The 27,017-nt window shown below is 39.4% G+C and overlaps 1 protein-coding gene across 1 annotated transcript in view; it reads left to right on the forward strand.

Annotated features, from left to right (window-relative positions):
• Positions 1-7,225: 7,225 nt before the first annotated feature.
• Positions 7,226-27,017, forward strand: part of TSPAN4 (tetraspanin 4) — a 271,022-nt gene continuing 251,230 nt past the window's right edge. Inside the window, exon 1 of the mRNA XM_063289315.1 lies at positions 7,226-7,558. Coding sequence (XP_063145385.1) covers positions 7,226-7,558 — 333 coding nt within the window. The remainder of the gene's footprint in view (positions 7,559-27,017) is intronic.

Consider the following 27,017-nt stretch of genomic DNA (forward strand, 5'->3'; position numbering starts at 1 on the left):
AGATCCGCTTGAATGCAGCTTCACTGATGCATTCATTCTTAATGCGGGATGCACCCAGAGACTGTAGGACGTCTGAGTTAACGTCTGAAATCCATCACCTATTCTGAAGGAGGAAAGGATAGCTCTTCTTTCTGCCAAAGTTGAACAGCTAAAAGAGGATTTGCTTCTGTGAGCTTGGTTGTTACCAGGTGGCTGAATGCACTAAGCCAGAAAAAGCCACACTGTAGCCTAAGGAAAAAGTGGGTCACCTGCTTCCACTTACAGACTTTAGGGTTAATTGAAGTATGCCTGTTCGTTATTTCATATTTTCAGCATATTGCTCACAACATTTTTCCATTAACATTTAGTGAGGCTTCCTCAGACGCCTTGATGATTGAGAAAGTATTCTTTTAAACATTTGCTTACAATGCTTGTAATTGGCCCAATTTCCAGCAGGGAGGTATACAGCAACACAAAATAAAACTACACAATCATAAAACCTAAACATTAAATGTAGAGGATGGATGCCCCCATACTTATCTGGAACAGCTGAAGGAAAGAGGGAGATTTGTCAGAAAATCGATCTCTCAATCTCAGTCTTTCTTTCTCTTTCTCCCCACCTCATTATCTCCTTCATTTTAGTGTTTTCATCCATGTGCTTATTTAATTAAGAGGCTCTTATGAGATTTGAGTTTCCTAAGGCTTACCTTTGGGAGAGTGAAAAGGCATTTAAAGAGGGACTATCATTTTTTAAGGGACAGGGCAGGATGGGTTGAAGAAGGGAAAGATTGGAACACAAGACATTTATATTTCAAATAGAAAACTGTGAATAAGAGAAGAGAGCTCATACATTCAGTTAAAGTAATAAAATGTTAAAAGTGCTGAATAAATGGATGGAAATGGCCTTTGGATTCACCAGTTTATAGCAACAGAAGTACTACTAACAGGAACATTTATTTGTCACCCAACCCTTGGGTGCATCCTCAGAATGGGAAAAAAAAGTTATCTTTGAATCAATCAGTTTTCTAGGCATTATATGGAAATGGTGTGCTATTGCCTTTTCCAGGATGGCTTCTCAAGTTTCCAGTCTGGACAACACCCCTGTGATCTCTCATCCAAATACTACCAAAGGCTGACCCTGCTTAGCTTCCCAGCCAAAGCCTGCTGCTACCTGTTGAAGCAGAATGCCATGTAGCCCCTTCCAAATTTACTGTAAAATTGTTAAGTGTATTTCTTTCTCTCATTTCAGTGACCTAAGAGGGACATGGGGGGCATAAGCACGTTAACTTATTTAATTAATATAAAATTTATATTTATTTAAATTAGGGGGTTTGGGCATAATTTTGTTCTCTTGCAGTAGCCACCCCATATGCCACTCAGAGGCCAAGTGTGTTGCTCCAAAAGGGATATTCATCCCCACTGCACTGCAAAAATTATCTTGTATATGAAACCGCAGAGATGTATTTTCCTGATCCGGAACGAGATCTGATTGATGAAAATTGTATATACAAAGAAGGTTTGGTGCTTATTTTTACAACACATACTGTTTGGAATGCAAGTTTGATAGTTCTGCTGTTGCACACGTTATTTTGGCTTTCTCTATCACTAGAAAAAACATTTGGTTGCCATTTTAGCTAACCATAGCACTTTTAAGTGGGATATAGTATTGCATTGCCCTCTGGGGGCTGGTGTCAGTTTCACATGGCTGGCAGACCAACAAAGAGGTCCCAAAAGCCAGAGGCTGCTTGAGCCCTCCTCTGTTTTCAGTTTCTGAAAGCAGGCATATCTGTCACATGTATATCTAACCTTTTCCAATTCTACAAGAGAGCTTAGTTCCATGGCAAAACACATAGATTCTTATCTCCCTCATATATACAAAGAATTGGATTATTATTTCTAACCTGCTCTTCTCCTCTGGTCACAGCTTCTATCTGCTGTTCCGGCAGGAGTTGTGAGTCTGGGAGAAACCTCAAAGTAGGCACCAACTTCCTTTTAGAAGAGTATATGGAAAGCTCATGGAATCAGAGATTGTCTGTCTTCCTTTGATTCAGTCTTAGTCTGTTTGTAGTCTTAGTTGGTCAAGTCATCCCATCTTCTCATAGCTGGAATTCTTTTTCTGCTGGACATCTCTGGAGCTTCCTATATGAAAGAAAAGTTGGTTCCTCTCTTAAAGAATGCTTTAGTTTGCATCTCAGGATGTACAAGCATCTACATGCAGACTTCCATGGATTTCTGTACATATACATCCTGCTTGGAGAGCATATGCTCCAAGAAATCTAACATGTTAAATAAATAGACCATTTCTGTGCAAACTGTATTTGCTTTACTTCATAAAGGCCACAAAGTGAAAATGCATTTTTAAAAACTTGTTTTTTGGGAAGCATTTCTGATGAACTGCTATAAGTAGGTAGATTGCATTCATATTAACCTCAGTTGTAGCTTTCCTGACAGAAAGCAAACAGCTTTTTCACAGCTGCAAGAGGGCATTAAGTAGAAGTAGCACAGAACTTATTATTTGAGTGTCATGCAGAAGTGTGATGGAAGAAAGATGCAATCTTACAAGCAAAAAAGTATCTGTGGGAGAAGATTTGGATTAAAGAGTAAGTGATAAAAGAAATAATATGCTAGTGCACAATTCACATACATGAAGGCAAGCTTTTTCGTTTTGTAGCAGGGTTTGGGGATTCATTAAACATCTTTTGTACCAGTGGTTTGTCAGTTTTTCAGAGAGAAAGAGTAAGTGAGTAAAAGCAAGGAGAGAGAAGAGTATTTCAGTGTCACTTGTGTGCAAATATCCTGACTCACCTTAAGTTAGCAATTTACCTGCTTTACATGTGTCGCACTTGAAATCTAAACTCTCTTTTCTCTCTCCTCTGTCCTCCCCCCCCCCCCATTTAGAAGAAACACAGTTCATTTTGAATCAGATTGTTTTAGAGGGAGTATGGGATAGACAATAAAAACTGTGCACCAGCATGTTATTTCTTTTACGAGCTACTCTAGTCTTGTTTGAAATACCTCCCTCCCCTTTAAACCTCTGCTTTTAAGATTCCTTGGAAATGGCTGCCATCTCAAGGTACCATACCTTTGGGGAGTTAACACTGATTTTTGTGCTTGATTGAATGCTTTGTCCTAGGCAGTGGTAGCACTTGTATGCTCTGTCTATGCTTGAATCGCTGATGCTTTGAACTTCAGCAGAGCCTTCCAGATCAGGGCATGCATCTGCATGCATATTAGCCAGCATATAAATTGCATCAGCATCGTAACTGCCAGCCAAAATATGGAAATATTTGACAAAGAGATTCGTTTGAGCAAAAAATGGCTTTCATCGCATTTTTAAATTTCAATTTATTAATTTGTTTATTTAGATCTGTTGTATTTCAAATATGACCTGCTTTTCTGATCCTTTGTTCTCTTTATCATTATGATTTGTATGAGGGAGTGATGTTTGCTTCTTTAATATAGACTTTACAAAGGCTGTTCTTCCTCATTAGAAGTAATAATCCTCTTTATGTCTGACTTAAACAAGGTTTCTAAAGACACTGTCAACATTTTTCTTTTCAAAGATGCAATCCCAGAACCAATGGATTGTTAAATAATATAGGGAGAATTCTACATAAGCAAGAATGCTTCCCTCCCAAAATATGGTGGGAAATTTGATTTCCCCCCCCCCCCATTCTTTCTCTTAACAAGCTCAGAGGATACATCCTATCCCCTCTGCCTTACACTTGCAACAACTTCACTGGGCAGATTAGCCCAAGAATGGTGATTGCCCAAGGGCTAGGGGTGAAATTTATGTCACAGCATAAGGCCACGTACTGCAGGCTAACTTTCTGACATGCACGGGAAGCAAGATACCCATGAAAAGGCATCCATTTATATAGTTGCATTTTGTATTCAAATGCAGCTAGAGGCCACAGAGGAACTTTTCACTAGCATTATTTGGCTGAACTGCCACAAGCAAAAGGCTTAATAAAGAACTTTCTCGATGCTCTTTTATTCTGCATGTACAATTAAGAATGGCATTAGAACTAGAATCACTGCGGATGCTTGTGTTTGTTAAGCCCATATGGCTTAGAGAAAGAGAAAAGAGATTATAGCCTGTCATGTTTGTACATTTTCTGTAGTTCAAGTAAGTGGATGGCTCGCAGAGGTGACCTTGCAGAGTCGGCTTGCAACATCATCAATTCTAGTTTTTCTCTTTACTGTTTAATTGAATGGTGTTCCTGACGTACGTTTCCCCAAAAAGATGATTTAGGCAGAAAAACACCTTTTGTATTCAGTATTAACTTTCTGCAGCAAAGTGCTTAAATTGCTAACAGTCACCTCTTCCTTCTGATGATGATACATTTCATAAGCTGTGTGTGTTACGTAAGTAATTCTTGTTCCTGAGTGGCTGCAGCTTCCATTGGGACTTTGAGCTGTGTAAGCCCAGTGGCACTTTCTACCAGGCTGCTATCCTTGGAATCTTATCTGAATCCTCCCCATCTGAAAGAAAGAAAGTCTTTGTAAATTGAATCACCGTTTTCTGCCTGAAGGTGGTGGGCCAAAGTCAGATGAAAAACATATGCTTGTGATGTACGTGCATACCCGTTAGTGAATGTTGTGCACTGAAGTAAGCAAAGCAGAGGGGAAATCTTCTTCTGACAACGTCATGGGCAGAGAAGTGGGTGCAGAACACTATTTGTGCTGCTGCCAACTCCAGAGGTTCACAGATTTAAAAATTCGGAGCAAATTGTGGGTTCCCTCAGCTGAGGCACACCTACTTCTGCTCACCAAAGGAAGCTTCTGAGTGCTTATCTGTTCTGTGCGCCCTGCAAGTCTTGTGGCATAGCTTTCCTCGGACCTTCACAGCAAATTTTGAAAGGTGTATGCGTAGAGGGGTGCAGGGAAAGGGGAGTCCATTCAATTACTGGTGTGTTTTCTAGTGTATGTACGGTATGTTTCCATTTTTAACTTCCTATAGTTTTGCTTCACTTGTACTGCTTTCCGATGCTCTACTCCATGGCAACTCTCAAATGTTCTAGTGTGCTTCAATTTCTGAATGAAAATCTTAATTCGGCTTTCCCAACATGGCATCCTCTACAAGGTTTGGATTACAGCTCCCATATTGGCTGGCTAGGGAGATGTAATTCAATGCAATTTGTGGAGCTGGGTGAGGAGGGCTGCAAGAGAATACTAGAGTTCATCAGAGCACTAAGAGTAGCAGTATTTGTTATGAAATGGGAAGACTGAACAATATATCCTGTTGTGGCAGGCAGCAGATTGTTGCCTGATATTCCAGCTCCAGAGATTCTCAGCATTGCTGTGACTATAATCTTTCCTTTCAAAAATGTGTGAACAATCACTATGACTTGCTGCATGAGGTAGCAGAGAAAGTAGATCCTCACAATAGCAAGAATGAAGGTTCTATAATCTGATGCAGAGGCTACCCAAGGCAGTAAGTGGCAGAAATATTTATTCTTCCATATATAAATGCACAAAAACACCTACAGTATTTGCTTTATTAGAACTTCTCAATGCACTTGCCATTGACCTTAGTACTGGCCAATGGAGATTGGGGTTGGATCACCTTGGGTGGTTGGATTAACCTTAGCATTCCAATTGTCATTTTATTGATTCAATACACTGATGACCTGACCTTTCTCCAGGTACTCCCCTCCACTCCCCCCCCCAATTTATGCTAAATTGAGCAAGAATAACTGGCATACGGTTTCCTTGTGACTTCATAGCTGAATGGGGATGGGAACGTGGGTCTCCCTAGGCTTAATTCAATGTTTTAATCATTATACCCCATATATCAAGATGGGGTGCCCCTGATGCAAAGGGGAAGATACCTGCCCTTTCCAGAAACAATTTATAGGACTCTTGATTGGGTACAGAAGCACTGAATGGGGAGTACTTGGAATCTGCTGGGTGGGGGGAGGGACCCAAGTTTTGAGATCAAGTGAATGTTGTGTCAGCTGAGATGTATGCAAAAGTGAAACAGGAAACTGTCCACAATGTCAGTGCAGACATCTCAGGCAAGAGTGCAAAAAACATATCCAAGAAAACTTAGGAATCTCTCAGCCCCAAACCAACATCTTGCAGGAGATTCATTTGCTCCCTGCTTTTAGGAGCAATTACCCTTAGAACAGCCATCAATTCTGTAGCCTCTTCTGAAGGGGCTATAAATCCAAGGAACCATTGTCAGCTGGGATGATTAAAAAAAAAAAACCTTGCTTCCCCTGTACCACTGTGCCCAGGATGGATGGAGAATGCGGTTACCTCTGGGTTAAAGCTTAGGTAGCTTCCCCACCTGTAGCCTGATTGGTTAAAAGCAGCTCATGTTGGATTTGCTGTGAGGAGGCTAAGGGGAGGGTTTTATTTTAAAGAAGGTGGGGATGTGGAAGGGGAGGAATAGGGGAGCATGAGAGTACATTTGATTGGCTGGGGGAGGGGGCTTGAGCTGGAGAGAGTGCTGAGCAGGCATTCATGAGGTGCGGTAAGGCGAGCGTTTTTCCCTCTGCCTCCCACTTCAGATGCAAGGACAGGCTGGAGCGCTGTGACCGGGTTAATAGCACGGCGAGGGAGCATGACTGGATTGCAATCTCAAGAGAGGGACAGCGCGGTGAAGGAAGCACCGTCCGCTCTTTCCCACTGCCCTGGGCTTCCTCTGTCTGAGGGGAGACGTGGAACCGTTTAAAGTGAGCTGAGCCATCTCCGGGCAGCGCGGTGTGACCAAGAGGAGCAGGGCAGGAGAGCTGCTTGCTGTTTGGATAATCTCTGATCTTAGCCTCATTTCTGTGCAACGTCCCTGGTTTACTGTTTTCGTGTCTTTTTAGGGGCAATGTGGATTCAAGGTTTTATATGGCACTTGGGATAATAAGCAAGGCTGCTGGTCTCCTTTTCAAAACCAAACCAAACCATTTCTCTTTCTGGGTGTTTCTCTCTCCCCCCCCCCCCGCTTTTGATTGTGGGGAGGGGGAGCTCGTGGCACCAAAGACAATGTTTTCTGAGCAGGAAAGACTTCTCAACAAGTAAGCGCAGGGGTTTCCTAACTCCTGGCTGAGCAGGCTTCGGTTAGCCAACGGGCTGCTTCTATAGCTCACTTTATTCCTTGACAGAATCATGGCAGGCAAAAGAACAGCTGGCAGAAAACATTAGGGGGGAGCCAAACAAGGAAATTGTTGAAAGCCTGTCCCTACCAATAAAATAAAACTGCAAAGATTCTTCTCAGTACTAACTGTGGAACACTTTTGACGTCACCATGCGCAGATCTAGCACCGATGAATCAACTTACCACAGGAGCCCTTCAGTGGACAGCAAGGATTACAGTTTTCCCAATGGCGCCTTCCGTCGCTACAGCAGCATGTACGGCGGCCAATTTGGAGCCGCAAGTAACTCTTTTTTTGGATTCCATACCAACCCGGGCCCTAAGGCCACCAAGGCTAAGTACACATCCCCCAAGGGGAACAAGTATGTGGTCTTTTACTTGGATCTCTCCTTTATTTTTCTTCTAGAACTGAAGAGGTGCAGCATGGCTCACAACTGCCTGCAGTGCATTAAGTACCTCATGTTTGTCTTCAACTTGCTCTTCTGGGTGAGTATGTATCATCTGTGCATGGGTTTATTTAGCCCTGGGTATCTCAACAAGTCTGGAGATAGTTTTCCTCTCAAACTTTTGGGCAGCACTTAATGGGGAAAATGGGAGCTGGTGTAGGCTCCCTACATCATGCACGCTGAAGTTGTAGACAGAAGTGACACAATTTTGGATGACACCATTTGAGGCTGTGGGTGTGGATCTCATGTCTTTGAATGCTTTGCCACATGAGTGAGAAAGAGTCATTCATAGAGAATGCCAACACATCAGCAGGAAATTGGCACATGAGCTTGCTTGTTGCATGCAGGCAGCTTTTTATGGGAAGGAGCATTTTAAAAGATGGAATCCCAACCTTTAGCCTGGAGTGGTACAGTCCAGAGTTCTGCCACATCCATTTGCCCCTGTGCTCTGCGTATTGGTAGAACCAGTCTGGCTTTTCCTATCCAAGTTGCTTGAGTTAGTAGGGACCAAGAAAATATTGGTGTTTCACTTGTTCTGTTTTTCTGTGTTCTTCATCACTCTTGTTAACCTGCATGCATGTTCAGATACTGTTAAGCAGGCTGGGAATTCATTGCATTTCTTGTTCTATATGAATTTGTGCCCCTGCTCAAGCCTCAAATGTGTTGTTAATTGCTGTGTGGGATCATGTAGCTAATCTCAGATTTGCATAGTCTGTTTTAAAGATGGTTCTTGGCATGAAAGCCACAAGATGATGCTCTTCTGTGGTGACCAGGAATAATCTGAATCAATGTGTACATTGTGGGAGCGCATATGAAGATAAGCTGTGCCCTTGTGCCTGATAGTGTCATCAATATTAGTGATACTGCAGATGGAATTCAAGCGATTAGCAGGCTAGTACCTGATTTTCTGCAGTAAGAAGAGCCTTTACAGCACAGAAGTAGACTTACTGGGCAAAATGTGAACTGCACATCCTGGTAAGTAACTTCCAGTCCTGTGATCAAGTGTCATATTCCTTTATCCCCAAAGTGTATTTGAACATCCTGAATTGAAAGTGACTTTGTTTCTGTGCTATTCATTCAATTTCTGGTAGGAAAATATTGTGTTGGTGGAAAATCATTGACTAGTCTTGATGAACCTTTTTAAAAAAACAGACTTGTAGATTCATAGAGTTGAAAGGGGGCCATACAGCCCAATCCCCTTCTCAGTGCTGAAATCCAAATTAAAGAAACCCAAACAGATGGCTTTCCAGCTTCTGTTTGAAGACATTATAGGAGAATATACTAGTTTTTTTTAAAAGCAATTGGAATTATGTTGCTGTTATTTTAATTGCATATTAATTAATTTTGGCCATGGAATACACAATTCACTTCTTAAGATAATTGTGTAGCATATTTTTTGTATAAAAATAGAAAAACATAGGTAAATTTACTTTAGAAGGTGCTAAAAGGTGCAGTTTATTTGAGCAGATATAGCATTCTTTCAGAGCTTTTTCTTTTCATGAAGCAAAGGTAAAGACATCTTATGCTAGCCCTCATCACAAATGCTCATAATTTGGTTAAAGAATAAAAATGTTATGATTGAGAAATTGGCAGGGCCTAAACAGGGCCTATAGTGATGTTTGCTTAGAAAACTAACCCAGGTTCTCTTTCTTCTTTTTGACATGAACAGACATTTGAAGCAGATACAAATGAGGTTGGGGGGTCGGGGGGAGAGAAAAAGCAACAGCTGTGATGTTGTTGAGAGGGGAGGGAATGTGGTGGGGTTGCTAGCTACTCAAAAAGGGTCAGGCTCAGTTTGACCCAGCATCCCCACTTTTTTCCCCCCCAATATAGTTTCCTCTTTTGTTTCTGTGTGTGTGTTCCTCAGTAAGGATGTATTCATTTGTTAATAGATTTTTTGAAACACAAGGAAGGGAGGTAAATTTAACCTCTAGATAAGCTGAAAGAAAATATCAGACAGTTTTCCAGCTCCCAATTCTCTTACACAGCTAGGGTCCTAGTATATAGCCCACTTATTCCAAAGTTTCTTGAAAAGAGAGAGAATATGGTTTTCTTGACCTTTTCGCCCAACAGCTATTCTCCTTCTCTTACTGAATATATAGCTCAGTCAACCAGTTGAAATGTATATGGAGAAAAAAATTAAGATAGCCTTCCTTTAAAATTAATGCCCAGAAGAGGCTTACAGGATATTCTCTGAAATTCTTCCACTAATCCTACACTGCAGAGAAGGCATGTCTTTTTACTGCTTGTAATACTTAGAATGGGAATGCTATAAACTTTTTTTAAAATTAACAATAGAAATGCTATTGTGGTATTTCTTGAAAATGAGAGCTAGACTTAATATCTCTTTGATATATCTGCTTTTTCTCAAACCCTTGGGCAGAAAGGTATGGTGTGGTTAGATGCCTGTAACCCAAGGTTAGAACATACAAGAAATTACTTGTAATATTAATCCATATTTGAAGTATACTGTGTATGAAAAAAATTCTATTTCATAATTTTATCTTTTTAGGAACTAGATATATGTTTTATTACTTTGGTGGGCTAATGTTCTTTAGCAATATTTAGGAATCTAGTGCAAGCTCAGTGCACAGCTTCCATCTCCATTACAGTGCAAATTCCTTCTCCTCCTGGACTATTCCTAGATAATTTTTTAAACATTTTACGTGTTCCACACAGGAGACTTCTCTCTTTGGCCCAGTGATAGTGCACTACCCATTAGGGTGACAACGGGCAGACACACTGGCCTCCCTTACAAAAATTGCACTTGTCTATGTTCTGAAATGGAGATTGATTCTGTATCACATGTACTGGTGAAGTGCCCATTGTATCCCAAAGGTGAACGATCTCTTATTAGGAACTGCTGTAAAATTTAACTGTTCTTATGCTCATGAGGTTACAGTTCTCCTTTGATGTGACCAATTCCCAAATATCTCCAACAAGGTTCCAAATTTTTTGTTAATAGGTATGACTTATAGAAGGTGTTTGGTGCCTTTGTTTCTACACTATTAACTGTTTCAGGTTGTTATCTATCTGTCTTTGGTATATCATGTATTTTTATGATTGGTCGTGGACCATAAACAAATGAGTTGAACTGAGCTTTGTCCTAGAAGAATCTAGGAGTAATGTCATATTCTCATAGTGCCATATATTCACTTATGCCCACCATGCATCTCTTATTCACTCAAAGTAAAGAGTATTTTAAGCCTACTTATACTTTTGTACCTAGTTATGTCACTCAGGGAAGACAGTAGACCTTCCATTCCTATATCTTGCTCTAGCTAGCTTACTAATTCTATTCAGGAGTAACCATTTCTGTAAACTGGCCTATTTCCAATGTTTGTATTCCAAAGGCTCACATCTTTGCTTCTCCTGTATTTACCCCCCTTTTTAAAACAACAACTTCACCCACATGCTGACAATTTGCACGGCCAAAAGCATTTGCCAATAGGAATTGGGAGAGGTGTGTGTGTGTGTCCTTATATTTCTGAAATAGAGGAAAAGATGAAGTCAAGTAGCTGGGCTCAGGGATAAGTGACAGGTGATGGAATGGACATTTTGTTTGAATTATACCTATCAGATTGCAGATTATTTTTTTAGCTAAGATAGGTTACCTGAAAGCAGACATTTCTAACCAGTTATGATGGAAAATGGTTTTACTCAGTGTTGGTTAGTGATTTTCTAGACATTTTTAGAAGATGGTCAGTGCCATTCATACGGATTATGTTCTAAGAAATGTCAGGCATCCAAAAGGAAACATGTGGTGCAGGAAGGAAACAGAGAAGTAGAAGATGATTGAAAGTAGAGTGAATGAGTGAATGAATGAATCCATCCATCCTTATAATACTGTATATGTATATACACCCCCACACTCCCACATCTACGTACATACATACACACACATATATACCCAGAACAATATTTTGGATTGATGGGTACCCAGAGTACACCTAGTGTACACTTCAGTCAACAGGTTTCATATAAAAACTATCATATATAGCTAGGAGATTTGCTTTTCTTTTAAAATATACATATTTTCTCCAGAACTGGTGCTGTTCTGCAGTATTGTACAATATGAAAATTTCATATCTTCAGGGAACACTCTACTTTCGGATTCTAGTTTTTGTTTGTTATATAGCGATGCTTTATATAGCAAGGCTTTGGATTTCTCTGGAGAAATAAGTCAAAGCATAGAATAAAGTCTGATGTATTTTTCAGATCAGCATTAACATTGGCAGGGCAAATTGTTTTGTTGGGGAGAAGTATGGCATAGTTGACTTCTTTGTGCATAGGCATATGTTTGCATGTGCATATGACTAGATGTATATTTAAGGGTTGCGTGGGGTATATAGGAGATTTTGGATTTAGAAGTAGAGAGTATTCAAGTCTACAGTCAATGGTAGGCTAAGTTTCTTTAAAATAAAACATATTAATGGAATTCTCAGTTTGGGGACATTCTCATTATAATGGTGGGCTGTGCATAGCTAAAGCATGGATAGATAGAGTAGTGTCAGAGATCTCCAGCAAGTGTTGGCTAGAAGGTTAACAGATCTTCTGCCAAGAGTAATCCCAAAGAAGATCTTTGCTGGCCAAAGCTGGGGAGAAATATGCTGTAGGAGATGGTTGGCAGAGAGCAAATTAAGGAAAGTGTAGTACGATGCGGTACCAGGAAAGATAGCCAGACAGGTAAGATGAGACCAAGTTGGCTGTGGTCAAGATAGAAAAAATCAGGCCAGCCTGGGTATATTAAGTGCCACTGTAGTTAATAGACCAGTGGTCTGCCTGGAGATTCAGGTCATGTTGTACTTGGAGAATAGAATACTGATGCTTTTTTCTTCATTCCTTAACTTTGCTCCTTGCCAAACATGTTACTATTTTATTACGAAGACTTGCAAGCCTATCATTCAGTCATAAAGTATTTCAAAGAAGCTATCAAACCTTAAAACATAGCAGTAATTCTGTCAGATTGACTAGAACAGGCTTTTGCTAGAAAGTCTGGGAGTTACATCAGGTTGGGGAAGGTTGTAATGGAACAATACAGTGCCAATCTTTCTGCAGATCAGAAGGTTGCTGGTTCAAGAATGGTTGATTCTCCTGTTTTAACACCAATTGAAATGGCTAACCCAGTCTGTTGCTAGCAATACAAATGCAAAGACACCAGTAATGCTGCACTGATAATTGTTAACAGAGATACTTATGTGGGAACAAAAACAGCGATCAACATGTATTGCTTCAGTAGTACATCTAACTCAGGAGGACTAAACTCTGGAGGGTAGCGGTCCTATTTGGAATTTTGAGGACATGCTATAGGTGTTTCCCCAAAATGACTGTTATGATGGTCTTACTGTCTCACAAATTCCATGGGAAATATAGTCCTTTAAAAGCACTGATTTACTGGAATATTGTTGACTAACTCTCTAACCCTCTTCCTCACATAGGATGCTCCCTACTCCCCTTGCTTTGTCCTTTTTCTGGGCAGGTGGGCACACTTCCAAACCAATGACTAGGTTCCATCTATCCATTGTTCTAACAAAATTCATTGGGGATCCAGAGGCATTCTTTGAAACAGAGGTGATGTTGGAAACTAGGACTTTGCAGATACCAGTTTCTCATTAAAAAAAAATTAAAAATGCAAAGTTCGGAGGAGAAAAAAGACCTTGGGAGTTATCTGCAGGCGCATTGGCACCACTAGGCATCACACTGGATACCTCAAGTCTGTTGCTATTTGCTGTTCTAAGTCTTTCCATTTAAGATCCTATCAGTTTCCACAAGAGTAGGATCAGATATAATTGTATCAATTATTATTTTGATATCTGAAATTACTAGTGGTACTCATCCTAGACTGGATGAACCTGTTTTACTTTGAGTGCTACTTATACCTTGAAACATCTTGTGAAATGCATAATTTATATCAATTCTAGTAGTACTATTGCCTTAGTAGTGCTACTGTATATTTGTTATTAATGCATGCCAAATTTCCATCAGAGACACTCCTTGCAGGTTGCGGCTGGAATTCGACAAACTGCAGAGATTGTTCTGCCTACCTCAGGGACATTAGAAAGTATTTTTTGAACAACAGCTCTACATGCTGTAAAACTCATTACTTTTGGAGTCTTTCCAAGGCAAGTTCCCACAGGGCAATAGACTCCATTGATTGAAAACAAATAAAAATTGGTCCATTTTTAGGGTATGTTTAACATAGTTGTTTCTGTCTCAGTATTTTTACTTGTAAAGTTACTAAAAATGTATCTTAAAAGGTCAACATTTATTTAAGTTGTAAGACAGGTTTGGCAATCTTTATCTGTTCAGTGATTATTTGGTGGCAAAACCGTGGTTGCTTCTCTGTAGTGTGTGAAACCGCATTGAAGAACTTGAAGGGACTTTTTCCATGTTTCTGTGTAGCATTTCTCTTGATCTTGTATAGAGCCACTTGCTGTCCCCATCAGGGTCATGATAGGGAAGTAGACACTGCTTGCCATTCTTCATTAGTTATTTACTCTTACCTTGCCCCAGTAAGGGCCGGGTACCACTAAGGAACATTAGAGAGGAAAAACCCAACCTATTTTCAGAATATATCACTTTAGCCTCATGTAAATTTATTATTCCATCCCTCCTTCTCTCTCTTTTAATTTCTTTTGATTGAGCAAATAGTATTTCACTCCACTAGTATGTTTATACGATATACATTAGCCAGATGAACTGTCAAAATGTCAAGCAATACAAATTGTGAAATAGGGTATAATACTGCTATTTTTCTGGTTTATACCAGCCTTAATTATATAATTTAGCGAACATGAGTGAGTTGTAGACACTGATTTGTAGCACCATCTTAGTGGGGCTGAAGAAACAGATTATGTATTTAGAGAACATATTTTGAGTGATCCTGACTACAAAGTGTGTGGCAATAACAAAACAACGAACATTTGCTTCTTGGTAAAAGGGTTGAAATTCGAAGCTTCCAGCCAGTCTGTATAATACACTGTTTCTCAACCTTGGCAACTTGAAGATGTGTGGATTTCAACTCCCAGAATTTGCCAGCCAGCATCTTCAAGTTGCCAAGGTTGAGAAACATTGGTATATTATAACCTACCAGTTTATCTGTCTGTCCATCCATCCGTGCATCCAAAAAGACAGTCTTCCAACTTTTTGTCACTCTATAGTATAATTTTTAAAAAATGAAATAATGATGGGGGGAGATTTATAAGCTTCTTTCTTAATAGCTTTTTATTGTTCTGGGTAGGGACTAGGCTTAGTATCCATTCCCACTGATGCAGTGAAGGGCTTCTTTACATCTTTCCTTCCATATTTGTAGCTACAAAAAAGTACTGAACCTGGAAGCTTGCTGTAATGAAGTCAATATTTGGCATTGCTGCTTAATATTGTCTCAGCCCTACTTTCCAGATATCCCACAAGAAAGATGTGGTGCAAAAATTTGTATGAAAATATTATGCAGTGCATCTCCACGGGAATATGGAAAGTCTTCTGCTTGTGTGGAAGTCGTTGCTTCAATATGAAACTTACATAAACAGACAGATAGGCAAACAAGTATTTTGGGCCAGCATGATGGTTGGCTAGATATGTGAAAAGGTGGCCCAGATTTTCTAACTGCCAGGAACTTGCTTTCCTACCATTTCTTGGAGAATACCACTTCATCTCATGTCAAATCAGATTAGATAAATTTGTAGTATTGACCTTGTTTCCAATAATGTAAACTTCCTTATTTACCTGGGATTTGGCTTTGATCGAAGAGTGTGGTGTATGATGTGTAGCCCTTTGTCCGACTAGAAGAAATGTATATGAGATTATATGTAAAGCTCACAATATATTAACCAAGGCAGCTTGTCTGGACTATACTATTTTCCTCTTTAGAGGAAGTGGAATAAATAGGAGATTGTGGGAGGATTTTGTTTTGGGGCATCACTTAAGATGGCATGCCAGTCTGCTGCCCTTATTAGGATTTATGTTGAAATGTCAGGGTCGATCTCTTTAATCTCTGGGACAGGAAAAGCCTCTAAAAGTGGAGGCAATCCAGTCTGTGCTTAACTGTAGGGGGTAGTTTAATCCTAAAACCAATAACTCACTAGCTGTGGAATGGATAAAGAATTCACTCTTGGGTGTACTCAGTGACATCTTTTTGCACATAACCACTGGGTGGTGATAGAGAGGCATCACTTAAATCCTCTGAAATCACTTCTTAGAGTTAAGTAAGTGGGAGAAACACCAGGTGCTATGTACCACTGTGTGCTCATTTTAAAAAAAAATTTTTTTTTTTAAATTACTGTCCTTTTAGTTGAATGGCAAAGTTACATCTCATCATGGATTCCATTGGGCTGGATGAATCAAAGTACAGGAGAAATACCTCTGGTGTTGATGGATTGATGGTTTTCAATTAAATTTATTTATTTCTCAAAGCTACGCAGTCTTAGAATGACCATTTTTATCATGTTAATCTGGTTACAAATTGGGAAGGTGGATTTGAGTGTCACGGACTTTTTGGCTACTTCCCTATAAACCAGAAGGCTAAAATGTGATATACATGCATATTCTGAGATATAGTGATTTAAAAAAAAACTGAAAATAAGAATGTGCATGTTTCTTTACTGAAACAGTAGCAGGAAATATTACTTCCTGGAAAGTAGTTATGATGCTTTTATATCAGCAGACCACTAGTTTCTGAACAGAGGTCATTTTAATGTTGTAAGTTCAAAACTCAGGACATACTTTGTTTCGTAATAACAGCACAAACATTTTGAAATGAAAGTAGAATATTGAACTGAGGGAACTTTCTTCATGCATTGGACACCCATGTGAAGAGACAGAAGTGACCACTGGAGAAGCCATCCATCTATAGGACTTTCCCTTGTCTTTACTTCAACAATTCTATGCTGAGGAGAGATTTGCAGGAGATTTTATATTTACTGTATATTTGAAAAATACAAGTGAGTCAAAATGTTCTAGTTCAATACACATAATGAATACAATTGCTTTCATTCTTGAAAACTAAAGACAAGAGATTTGAGGGCTGGGAGTGAAAAATCGCATCTCACGTTCCTTCAAAATTTCTCAGTCTCAAATGTGAGGACGTGCACACAGGTATTTACTTCCTCAGGTGAGTAGACTTTGGTTGCTTTAAAAGGTTAATACTGCAAGAGGAGATTAAGTGGGAACAGGGTGGTATTGTCATATAGCCCCTGTCAACCTTATTCCATGACAACTAGAAAAAATGTGGGGGAAGTCATATTGTCCATTTCTTCATTATTATTCTCTATGACAGATGGGGGTTGCTTGAATTTAGGAGGAAATAATTATGTGAACGCTCTCTCAGATTGCTTTCCTTTGGGAAGTAATCCATCTTCCTGTGTCCTGCATACAATTTATTCAGCAGCAGTAGATGGCACTGTGAACTGAGCCATTGGAACACAGCGACTGCCTGACAAGCTGGCAATTTTAGAGCCCAAATGTTTTTGCTGTAGGAGGAGGTTGGATGGAAGGAGAGGAGTTGGAGCAAGAATATGCCTTACTTAACAGTGTTGCGCTGATCCATGTAAAAAACAGGATTGAAAATTAGGTCCAGGGAGATCCATAGCGTTAAACCACTTAAATTGTTGGCTACATTACTGAGCACCCCAAATATCCTATTTTCAGGATAAATACTAAAAACGTTCACATCTCCTGAAAAGGTATTTAGTGGTTTCTGAATATTCGTCTGTTTAACACATCAGCTCCTGATGTTCTTGGAGGATACCAATATTCCCTACCATATTTGTTCTTCAATCAGGACTGGGATCAGCTCTGTGTCCTGCAGAAGAAGAAGAGAGGGGGTCTGACTCTGTCCATCTGGCTTGATTTATCATTTAATACTGTTGACCAGAATATTTTTTCTGGGCTGTCTGTGTGAGTTTGGTTGAGGGTCCTGTGTTACAGTGGTTCTGCTCCTACTTTACTTGCAGGAATAAAGAAGAGCATTGGGTGAGTATTCTCCCAGGCAGGAGCAGCTACGGTTTGCTACAGGGTAATGCAAGGCACCGCTTTGTCAGCATGATGTGTTACACCGTATGTGACAAGAGTGAATGGAAGGGAATGAGACATAAGAACGCAGAATAAATCACTGGGTCATTCAGAGACCAAGAATGAAGGAGATTAGGAACCAGTTGTTGTGCATCCGCTTAGGAAAAGTCTCTTTTGAACATGTGGTTTAAGCATTAATCTGTTCATATGTACAGATGGGAAAGAATAAATATAAATCTAAAAGCATGACTGATTTGGTTGTTTATGATGAAAGATGGAGAAAATTAGTAAAGGATACAATGGTGGTGAGAGGTTCTGAAGGTGAGATTAGACCATTTTTTGGGTAGTGTCAAGAGCAGATGGTGGGGGAAAAGTGGACATGGAAGAAATAGAAAGAAAGGAAAGAAATGAGAGTAACAGGAGAACAACTGCAGGAGAAGAAAATCTAAATCCTATATGAATAAGTATTAGCAGATAGATTAATCTCCCAACTGAATTAATGGAAAATTGAGGTAAGGAAAGAGTACGCAGAAGCTGCTTGGAACTGAGCGAAAAGAATTGTGTAATAGAATGTCACAGAAGTGCGTGGAATGATGCTAATGGAAAATAGGAAAAAGGATGCTTGGTGACAATGAAGTGAAAGCTTGTGAGGAAAAATGCACCTGAGAAAGAGGCTATAAAAATGCATATAAAGAGAATGTTGCAAAACTGAGCATGAGAGAAAGATACTGTATAATGTGTATATAGAGAAAAATTTTAACACACACACACACACACACACAATATGTGCAAAGAGAGCAAGGAACAGTTAAGATTAAAAGAGGTAGAAAAAGACAGACTGATTTTGATGGAAATAAAGAATTGTTTTGGAAGTGGGTGAAGATTCTGCAGAATGAATGGCATTAAAAATACAAGCAATTAAATATTCTGGGATGAGACTGAAATGAGGAAATGCTGGAAGGAGTGTTTTAAAGATTTTGTGGGAATATGTTGAACACCTTGGACAACAGCAGTTGCTGAATGGTATCCAAGAGAAGTAAAAAGACCTATTGGCCGACCTCCAAAGAGATGGGAAGATCCAATAGTCAAGGACTTTGGCCGAACCTGGAGAAGAAAAGCCAGGATTCGAGACAAATGGAAAGTGAGTTGTGACCAGCAGGACTCTGTCCGGCAACAGTCTGGTCAATCAAGGTGATCAAGGTGATGTTGAACAGTGGAATGGAAATTAATGCTATTAAGTGTTGGTGTTCAATAAAAAATTTAAGGAAAATGAAGTAAACCCTTTGAAAGTGTTGAAAACTGGCAAAGCTGCAGTTGCAGATAGTATAATTGGAGCAAAGTTTGAGAGTAAGTGTGATTGCTTATGGAATATGAAATTTATTTAATATGTTTATGAGCTCTTTCCCATACAAAGGGAAAGATGGGAAGAGTGAATGCAAAGCCTACAGGAGGATCAGTTTTTTAAGTGTGCTTGGGAAGGTGTTTGGCAGAATTCTGACTGAGAAATAATGAGCAAAATTTGGGAAGTTGACTTTGTCTTTATTCTAGGAGTAGACTAGATTTTTGTCCTTTAGCAGATCAAATGAAATGTATGAATATGCAAAAGAAAATGTATTATACATTTGTTGATTTAGAAAAAGCATATAGCAAATAGGCTTATAAATATAATAATGGAATGTTTTATGTGAATATGGACTTGAAAGTGGGTTGCTGAATGCAGTAAGTATGGTAGATGGTGGAAGTAAACCACGTGTGAGAATAAATGCAATGTTTAGCAAATGATTCAACATTGAGCAGTGAATAAATCAAAGATGTGTTGTGTCCCCATAGTTGTTTAAGCTATTTATGGACCAATATATAAGGAATCCTTGAGGTGATGGTAGAATCATGTTCACTGTAGACATGAATATGTATACTTTTAAATGTAAATAAAGCTGTGTTGTTGGTGTAACAAAAAGTATGGATCTGAAAGTGAATGTACTATATCAAAATTAGTTGAGTTACACAGGGAAAATGGAGTGAAGGATTGTGATAGCAAAAATCTGAATTTGTATACTTTGGTAATGTTTACTGAAGATGAGAAATTGGGTAGAGAAATTCTCCAAGATGTGCAAATGCTGGTAGAAAGAGAGTGGGCTGTATATGGGTTGTAGTGAGGAATGAACATGTGTCAAAAGAAGCAAAAGTGTCTATGTATAAGAATGTGCTTCTACCTATCTTATTATAGAGAAGGAAAAGTAGGTTTGTTCAGTAAGAATGGTAGGTGTGGAAAAACAAGAAGAGATAAGTCCAAGAATGACTGACTGCTGAATGAATGAATGTGGACTGAAATCAAGAAATCAAGTAACAATGAAAATGAAGCATGTTGAGGTGATTTGGTCATATGGAGAGAATAAATGAGAATCAAATAGCAAATAGCAAAACAAAGATATGAAGATGGAGGCATCTGCAGGGGGAACAAGTCAGGCAAATGATGAAAGTAATGTTGCACCATCACAGTGCAAGCTCCACCCTTTCTGAACATGTTTTTTTTAGTATTGCATATAATTTTTGCATATAATTAATTACAATAGTAAAATCTAATCTCATTGTGTTTATCTGTTTGTCTGTTGGTACCTTCAAGTTAGCCCAAAGAGTGCATTATACTGCAACAATTTTTGAATCAAAGTACCTAAAATCTGCTAACTTAAAGAATGTGTTAAAAATCTGGGACCTAGTACTCCTGTGGAATTGAAATTTTCACAATATTCAGACCAGTTTTGTTCACAAAGTTGTGGTCACTGCAGTGTCCCCATGGTCGTGTGATCATGATTTCCGATGCTCCCTGCCAGCTTCCCACAAGCAAAGTCAATGCGGAAGCCAGCAGGAAGTAGGAAGTTGCTTCTGCTCCCACTGTTTTTTTGCCTGCCTGTGGTAATTCTGTTTATCTGTTTAGATAAGTAAATATTGACTTATTATTGAATTTTGTTTGCCACTACAATTATTTTTCTATTTATGTTATATACTCTTCCTAGATGATCATGGGACTGCCCAGCATCGGGGTAAAAAAATATGGCCAGCCTAAAATGTAATGTTTATTCTGGTCACATCAGACTGCATTACCTTTCTCTCAAAGGATGACCCAATGGGTCACAGGGTTGTCTAGTAAAAACTGAAAGAAAGAAGAATAGAAAGAAAGAGTTAAAGGTACAAAGGAGAAAAAACCATAGAAGAAAGAAGAAAGAAAAGAAAAGTAAGAATATAGTAAAGAGAGAGAAAAATATATATAAAGAAGTGATTTCCAAACTTTATCACATCAAGTATAAACAATTTTTTGTAACTCTTCACCCACTCTTAGTTTACAAGCGATGATGTCTTCATCCCATATCCCATCTCTATTCAAAGGCAAATCCATAAAGCATCATTTTTTCAGTCCTAGTGTCAGCAGAAAGTCAATTAAGTGTTACCAGAAATAACAACATATCTTAGTTTAACCTTGATCAAATAAACCAAGTTTATATTCCTTCCTTTTACTTCTAACAGTCTTAACCTTTAGTCCAGTCAAATAATGTCATAGAATTTGATTTCTTTTCATTTCTTCTTTGTCCCTTCTCACAAGATTCTTCAAAGCTTTAACAAGCCCCTTTTGTAAATCCAATATAAAAGAATTATCCAGGTAACTCTGTTTATTATTTGTATTTCCCTTTTGATTTTTAAAACATTAACTGGTTTCTTTTATATGTCCAGTGAGACATCCTTTTCTGTGTCATTCTCATAAACTGTCATTTGTAGATCCACTTTTGATGCCACCTCTATCTTGTCAAATAAAACTTGTTCCTCATTTGCCATTTTTTCCATAACATCTTTTGGACACAGTCTATCCATAGAAGCCAACATCACTAATGTAGTAATATGTGGGAATGACTTTGGGAGACAGGGGTAAGAGATGCTGTCTAGGGAAAGATCAGACGAGAGGGAGGAGCCCACAGCTGCATAATGGGCAGAGAAAGAAACTCAGAAAGGATCTTCCCTAACTTATCAGACTATAAAAAGAGAGGGTGGGAGATTTGTACATTCAGACTTGCAAGATTCTCTTAATGTAGCCTTACAATAAAGTAGAATTAGCTCATCTGGTTGTGTTTCCTGTCTGGTCTACCTGGGAAGACTAGCACTATTGACATTATTGATACTAACTTCTGATTCCATTTTTCAAAAGTGTCCTTCAGTATTTTCAGTGTGATAATGTTCATTTTATACGCCCCAGTTAATTAGCCGTTAATCAGTCTTGCGCATTTTTCTCCTTTAACTAAAATCTTTAGTTCCCTCTAGTGTCCAATTTTTAAAATGGCTTATCTTTATTTTGTCTTGCAAAAGTCCAAACAAATCTATTTCCCATGGGAAGGATTCTTTATAATTAATTCCAAAATCTTCCAAGTTTATCTGGACCCTTAATCTGTTTACAACTTTCTTGGATCAAAGTCTTATTCAGCTTTTTGCTGTTTATTTCAAATTCATTAAGGATTGAAGGAAAACTCACCCAGCATTTTCAAATTTGCCAGTCTGAAGGTCTGAATAGCTTAAGGTAGTTAACAAGCAATTTCCAAACATGATTAGAAAAGGAAGTATGAGAACTTAGTGTCCTTTAAAAGGTGCTGACCATGGTTGTGAGCAAGATGGCTATTCCTGTCGTCTCCCAGTGCTCAAAACATGCCAGAGACTGCTGTCTTGCAGTCTCCTTGCAAAGAGTGACTGCTCAGAGCACTTGTGGGTGATCTCCCATCCTTTCCTTTTCTGAAGAGGTTCCGAAGAGCCAGTCTACTCACCAGTTCTTCATTCTTCATGGAGAACATCTTCCTTTCGCGGAGCCATCTTCAGTCCGCCATTTCTTCCACTGGAAGTCCTCCTTTTTGAACATGTGTTTTGATGTTGCACGGCCATAAAAAATGAGCACAGCTTGCACTGCAACACCAGGACTTTTTGACAAAAGTCTCCAATCCTGCATGTGCCTCTGTATGAAGAAGTAATAAATTGGCTGAGAGGAAGGAGACTAAGAAATCTTGATTAGAAAAGGTTGGTAAGACCCTTAGAAAGAGAAAAATAACAATTTTAAAGAGCAAGAGATAATTTACAATCAGTGTACTCATATGGTAGAAGCAGAAATGGTTTGCATGGATAGAAAGATATGAAGGTGTAGAGTGAATGTGATTAAACTAGATTTAGCTTATTGTGAGAGATTGCAAGGAAGCTGAGAAAGAAATGGGAGGATGTAAAAAATCTGCCGATGGGAGAGGTCATGAGTGGCTTCCCCAGTAAACAGCAGCTCGGTTTGGGTTGCAGAAGGCCTAGAAAGCCCCAAAAGAAGAGATTCAAAACTTTCAAAATGACTGCCTTAATGAACTCCCTATACACAGCAGTCTGGAGGTTCCTGTCATAGTTTGATTGATTGTACCCTGCGGTAAAGAGCTTGAAGTGTTTTCTTTTCTTATTTGATGCCTTTAACTTACTTTGCTTTCTATTTCCTTCTTCTTTTCCTGTGCTTTGCATAATGTTGCTTATCCCACAAAGCAGTAACCTGATGCGTGGGTAACTATTTATACTATGTTGAAGCATCTGCATTGACTGCCTAAGCCTGGTTCATTGTTTTGCTCATGACATTCAAGTCTCGAGCAATGTAATGGGATACCTGGACACTGTGATTCTGTGCAGTCAAGCTTTGATTTATTTAAAAGGTGATGCTGTGGCACATTTAATACACATTAACTTTAGGTTTTTATTTTGTTTCTTTTTTTAAAAAAACGATGATTATTTTCTGCCTTATCTTGGTTTGCTTTTGTTGTTTACTGTTTTACTCAGTTATTATTTTCTTTTTCTTACATATATTAAAAAGCAATAAAATATTAAATTAGAAAAAGACAAGAGCGAAAACAATTTGGGACAAGGATGCTTGGCAGATCAACTTCACTGTTACAGGCCTGGTCGTTCCCTAAGAACATTGGGGTGGGTCCTGCTGCATCTGTCGAGATTGGCAAGGTGACATTTTGCCGTTACTCATGGGAGGTCTTCTCTGTGGTGGGACCTGCAGTCGGGAATGCCTTCTCCTCTGAAATTCATGAAGCCCCTACAGTTAATTACTTAGAAGCCTGTGAAGACCTTTGTTAGGAATGTTGGTGAAGTTTTGTTTTGCTTTGCTTTGCCCCATCTTTTAATGAATATGGTTTATTATTATTTTTTACAAATATTGTTTTAATGTACTGCTTTTCTTAACTGTACTTTTTACTGTAATCTTCTCTGATATGTGACTGATAAACATATCAATTAAATAAATAAATGCTTGCTGCAGAAAGAGTTCCTAAAATAGCAATCTAATTACTTTTGCCAGTGTAAACACTGCTTCCTATAAATGGGATATCCTTTATTCATGTTTTCCCAGCTATTTTGTTAACGGATGGCCTGCTGAAGTAAACTCAATACATAAGCAGCTGCCTGTGAAAAATGCTGCTGTGGCATTTGCAACAATAAGGCATATTTTCGAGTCTTATTGCTTTTTTAAGGATCTGGCCCTAATTTTATGAAAACCTTTGGAAAAAATATTGGCCTCATTACCAAGTCCCAATACATTTGGAGTGGAGGGGGCAGGGAGGTTGGAATGAGGTGAGCATTTATCTAATTTTGTAGGAGGAATAAACCTGGCTGTGTCTGTGGAGAGTTGCTACAGCTTAAAGGCAGAGGACATGTTTTATATGCACGTTTTGTTTCCCCAGATGCTTGATTTTTGGAGATACCTATTAGAGGTGCATGAGCAATGAACCATTTTCCAAGCAAAACAATACTGAGGATAATTTGTATGATTGTAACTATGGAACTTAGGTTGTGTCTGTCTCCTTCCATCAGTAAGAGACTGTTCTGGACACTCTGTTTACAAATAGACTGCAATTCCTCCTCCTCCTCCTCCTCCTCTCCCCTGTATTCTTGTATTCTGAACACCTTGCTATGAACTGAGTCTGCCTTTGCTCCTAATTTGCCTGAGCCCCTTTTATTTAGAATGTGGCTTTTTACATGCATTGCATTTCTGAGTTCTTTCTGTCAGGGGAAGAAATGGAAAGGATGTTTTCTTTACTGCTATCATTATGCTGAATTGAGACTTTTCCAGTGATATGTGTTGGTGCAACCTTGGGTACTGTCAGGCCCAACCCAAGAACTTCAGAGAATCAGTTCAGCCAAACGTCAGTTCTTTATTTGCTTATACCATGTAGAGAGAATCTTGCCAGACTAAAGCAACTCTACCTAACCTAACTTCAGCAAAGGATCGTTACCTTGTCATGGTGCTGGAGCTTGAGCACCTCAATGATGCCATGAGCTAAACCATGAAGGGCCACCCAAGACGGGAAGGTCATGACAGAGAGGTCAGACTAAATGCGAAGGTAATGGCAACCCACCCCAGTATTCTTGCCGTGAAAACTAAATGGATCAGTACAACCAGAGATATGTCGGTATACCATCGGAAGATGAGACCCCCAGGTCGGAAGATGGTCAAAATGCTACTGGGGAGGAACAGAGGATGAGCTCAACTAGCCCCAGACGTGATGACGCAGCTAGCTCAAAGCCGAAAGGACGGCTAGCGGCTGACGGTGCTGATGGTGAACGGTGAATCCGATGTTCTAAGGATCAACACACCATTGGAACCTGGAATGTAAGATCTATGAGCCAGGGCAAATTGGATGTGGTTATTGGTGAGATGTCAAGCTTAAAGATAGACATTCTGGGCGTCAGTGAACTGAAATGGACTGGAATGGGCCACTTCACATCAAATGACCACCAGATCTACTACTGTGGACAAGAGGACCACAGAAGAAATGGAGTAGCCTTCATAATTAATAGTAAAGTGGCTAAAGCAGTGCTTGGATACAATCCAAAAAACGATAGAATGATCTCAATTCGAATTCAGGGCAAGCCATCTAACATCACAGTGATCCAAATATACGCCCCAACCACAGATGCTGAAGAAGCTGAAGTAGAGCAGTTCTATGAGGAACTGCAGCACCTACTGGACAACACACCTAAAAGAGATGTTATTTTCATCATAGGAGACTGGAATGCTAAGGTGGGTAGTCAAATGACACCTGGAATTACAGGTAAGCATGGCCTGGGAGAACAAAACGAAGCAGGACATAGGCTGATAGAATTTTGCCAAGACAATTCACTCTGCATAACAAACACTCTCTTCCAACAACCTAAGAGACGGCTTTATACATGGACTTCCCCAGATGGACAACACCGAAATCAGATTGATTACATCCTTTGCAGCCAAAGGTGGCGGACATCTGTACAGTTGGTAAAAACAAGGCCTGGAGCTGACTGTAGTTCAGATCACGAACTTCTTCTTGCACAATTTAGGATCAGACTAAAGAGATTAGGGAAGTCCCACAGATCAGCTAGATATGAGCTCACTAATATTCCTAAGGAATATGCAGTGGAGGTGAAGAATAGATTTAAGGGACTGGACTTAGTAGATAGGGTCCCGGAAGAACTCTGGACAGAAGTTGGCAGCATTGTTCAGGAGGCGGCAACAAAATACATCCCAAAGAAAGAGAAAACCAAGAAGGCAAAATGGCTGTCTGCTGAGACACTAGAAGTAGCCCAAGAAAGAAGGAAAGCAAAAGGCAACAGTGATAGGGGGAGATATGCCCAATTAAATGCAAAATTCAAGAGGTTAGCCAGAAGAGATAAGGAATTATTTTTAAACAAGCAATGCGCGGAAGTGGAAGAAGACAATAGAATAGGAAGGACAAGAGACCTCTTCCAGAAAATTAGAAACATTGGAGGTAAATTCCAGGCAAAAATGGGTATGATCAAAAACAAAGATGGCAAGGACCTAACAGAAGAAGAAGAGATCAAGAAAAGGTGGCAAGAATATACAGAAGACCTGTATAGGAAGGATAACAATATCGGGGATAGCTTTGATGGTGTGGTCAGTGAGCTAGAGCCAGAGATCCTGAAGAGTGAGGTTGAGTGGGCCTTAAGAAGCATTGCTAATAACAAGGCAGCAGGAGACGACGGCATCCCAGCTGAACTGTTCAAAATCTTGCAAGATGATGCTGTCAAGGTAATGCATGCTATATGCCAGCAAATTTGGAAAACACAAGAATGGCCATCAGATTGGAAAAAATCAACTTATATCCCCATACCAAAAACGGGAAACACTAAAGAATGTTCAAACTATCGAACAGTGGCACTCATTTCACATGCCAGTAAGGTAATGCTCAAGATCCTGCAAGGTAGACTTCAGCAGTTCATGGAGTGAGAATTGCCAGATGTACAAGCTGGGTTTAGAAAAGGCAGAGGAACTAGAGACCAAATTGCCAATATCCGCTGGATAATGGAAAAAGCCAGGGAGTTTCAGAAAAACATCTATTTCTGTTTTATTGACTATTCTAAAGCCTTTGACTGTGTGGACCATAACAAATTGTGGCAAGTTCTTAGTGGTATGGGGATACCAAGTCATCTTGTATGCC

The sequence above is a fragment of the Candoia aspera genome, chromosome 1, assembly GCF_035149785.1.
Source record: "Candoia aspera isolate rCanAsp1 chromosome 1, rCanAsp1.hap2, whole genome shotgun sequence".
NCBI classification, from domain to species: Eukaryota; Metazoa; Chordata; class Lepidosauria; order Squamata; family Boidae; genus Candoia; species Candoia aspera.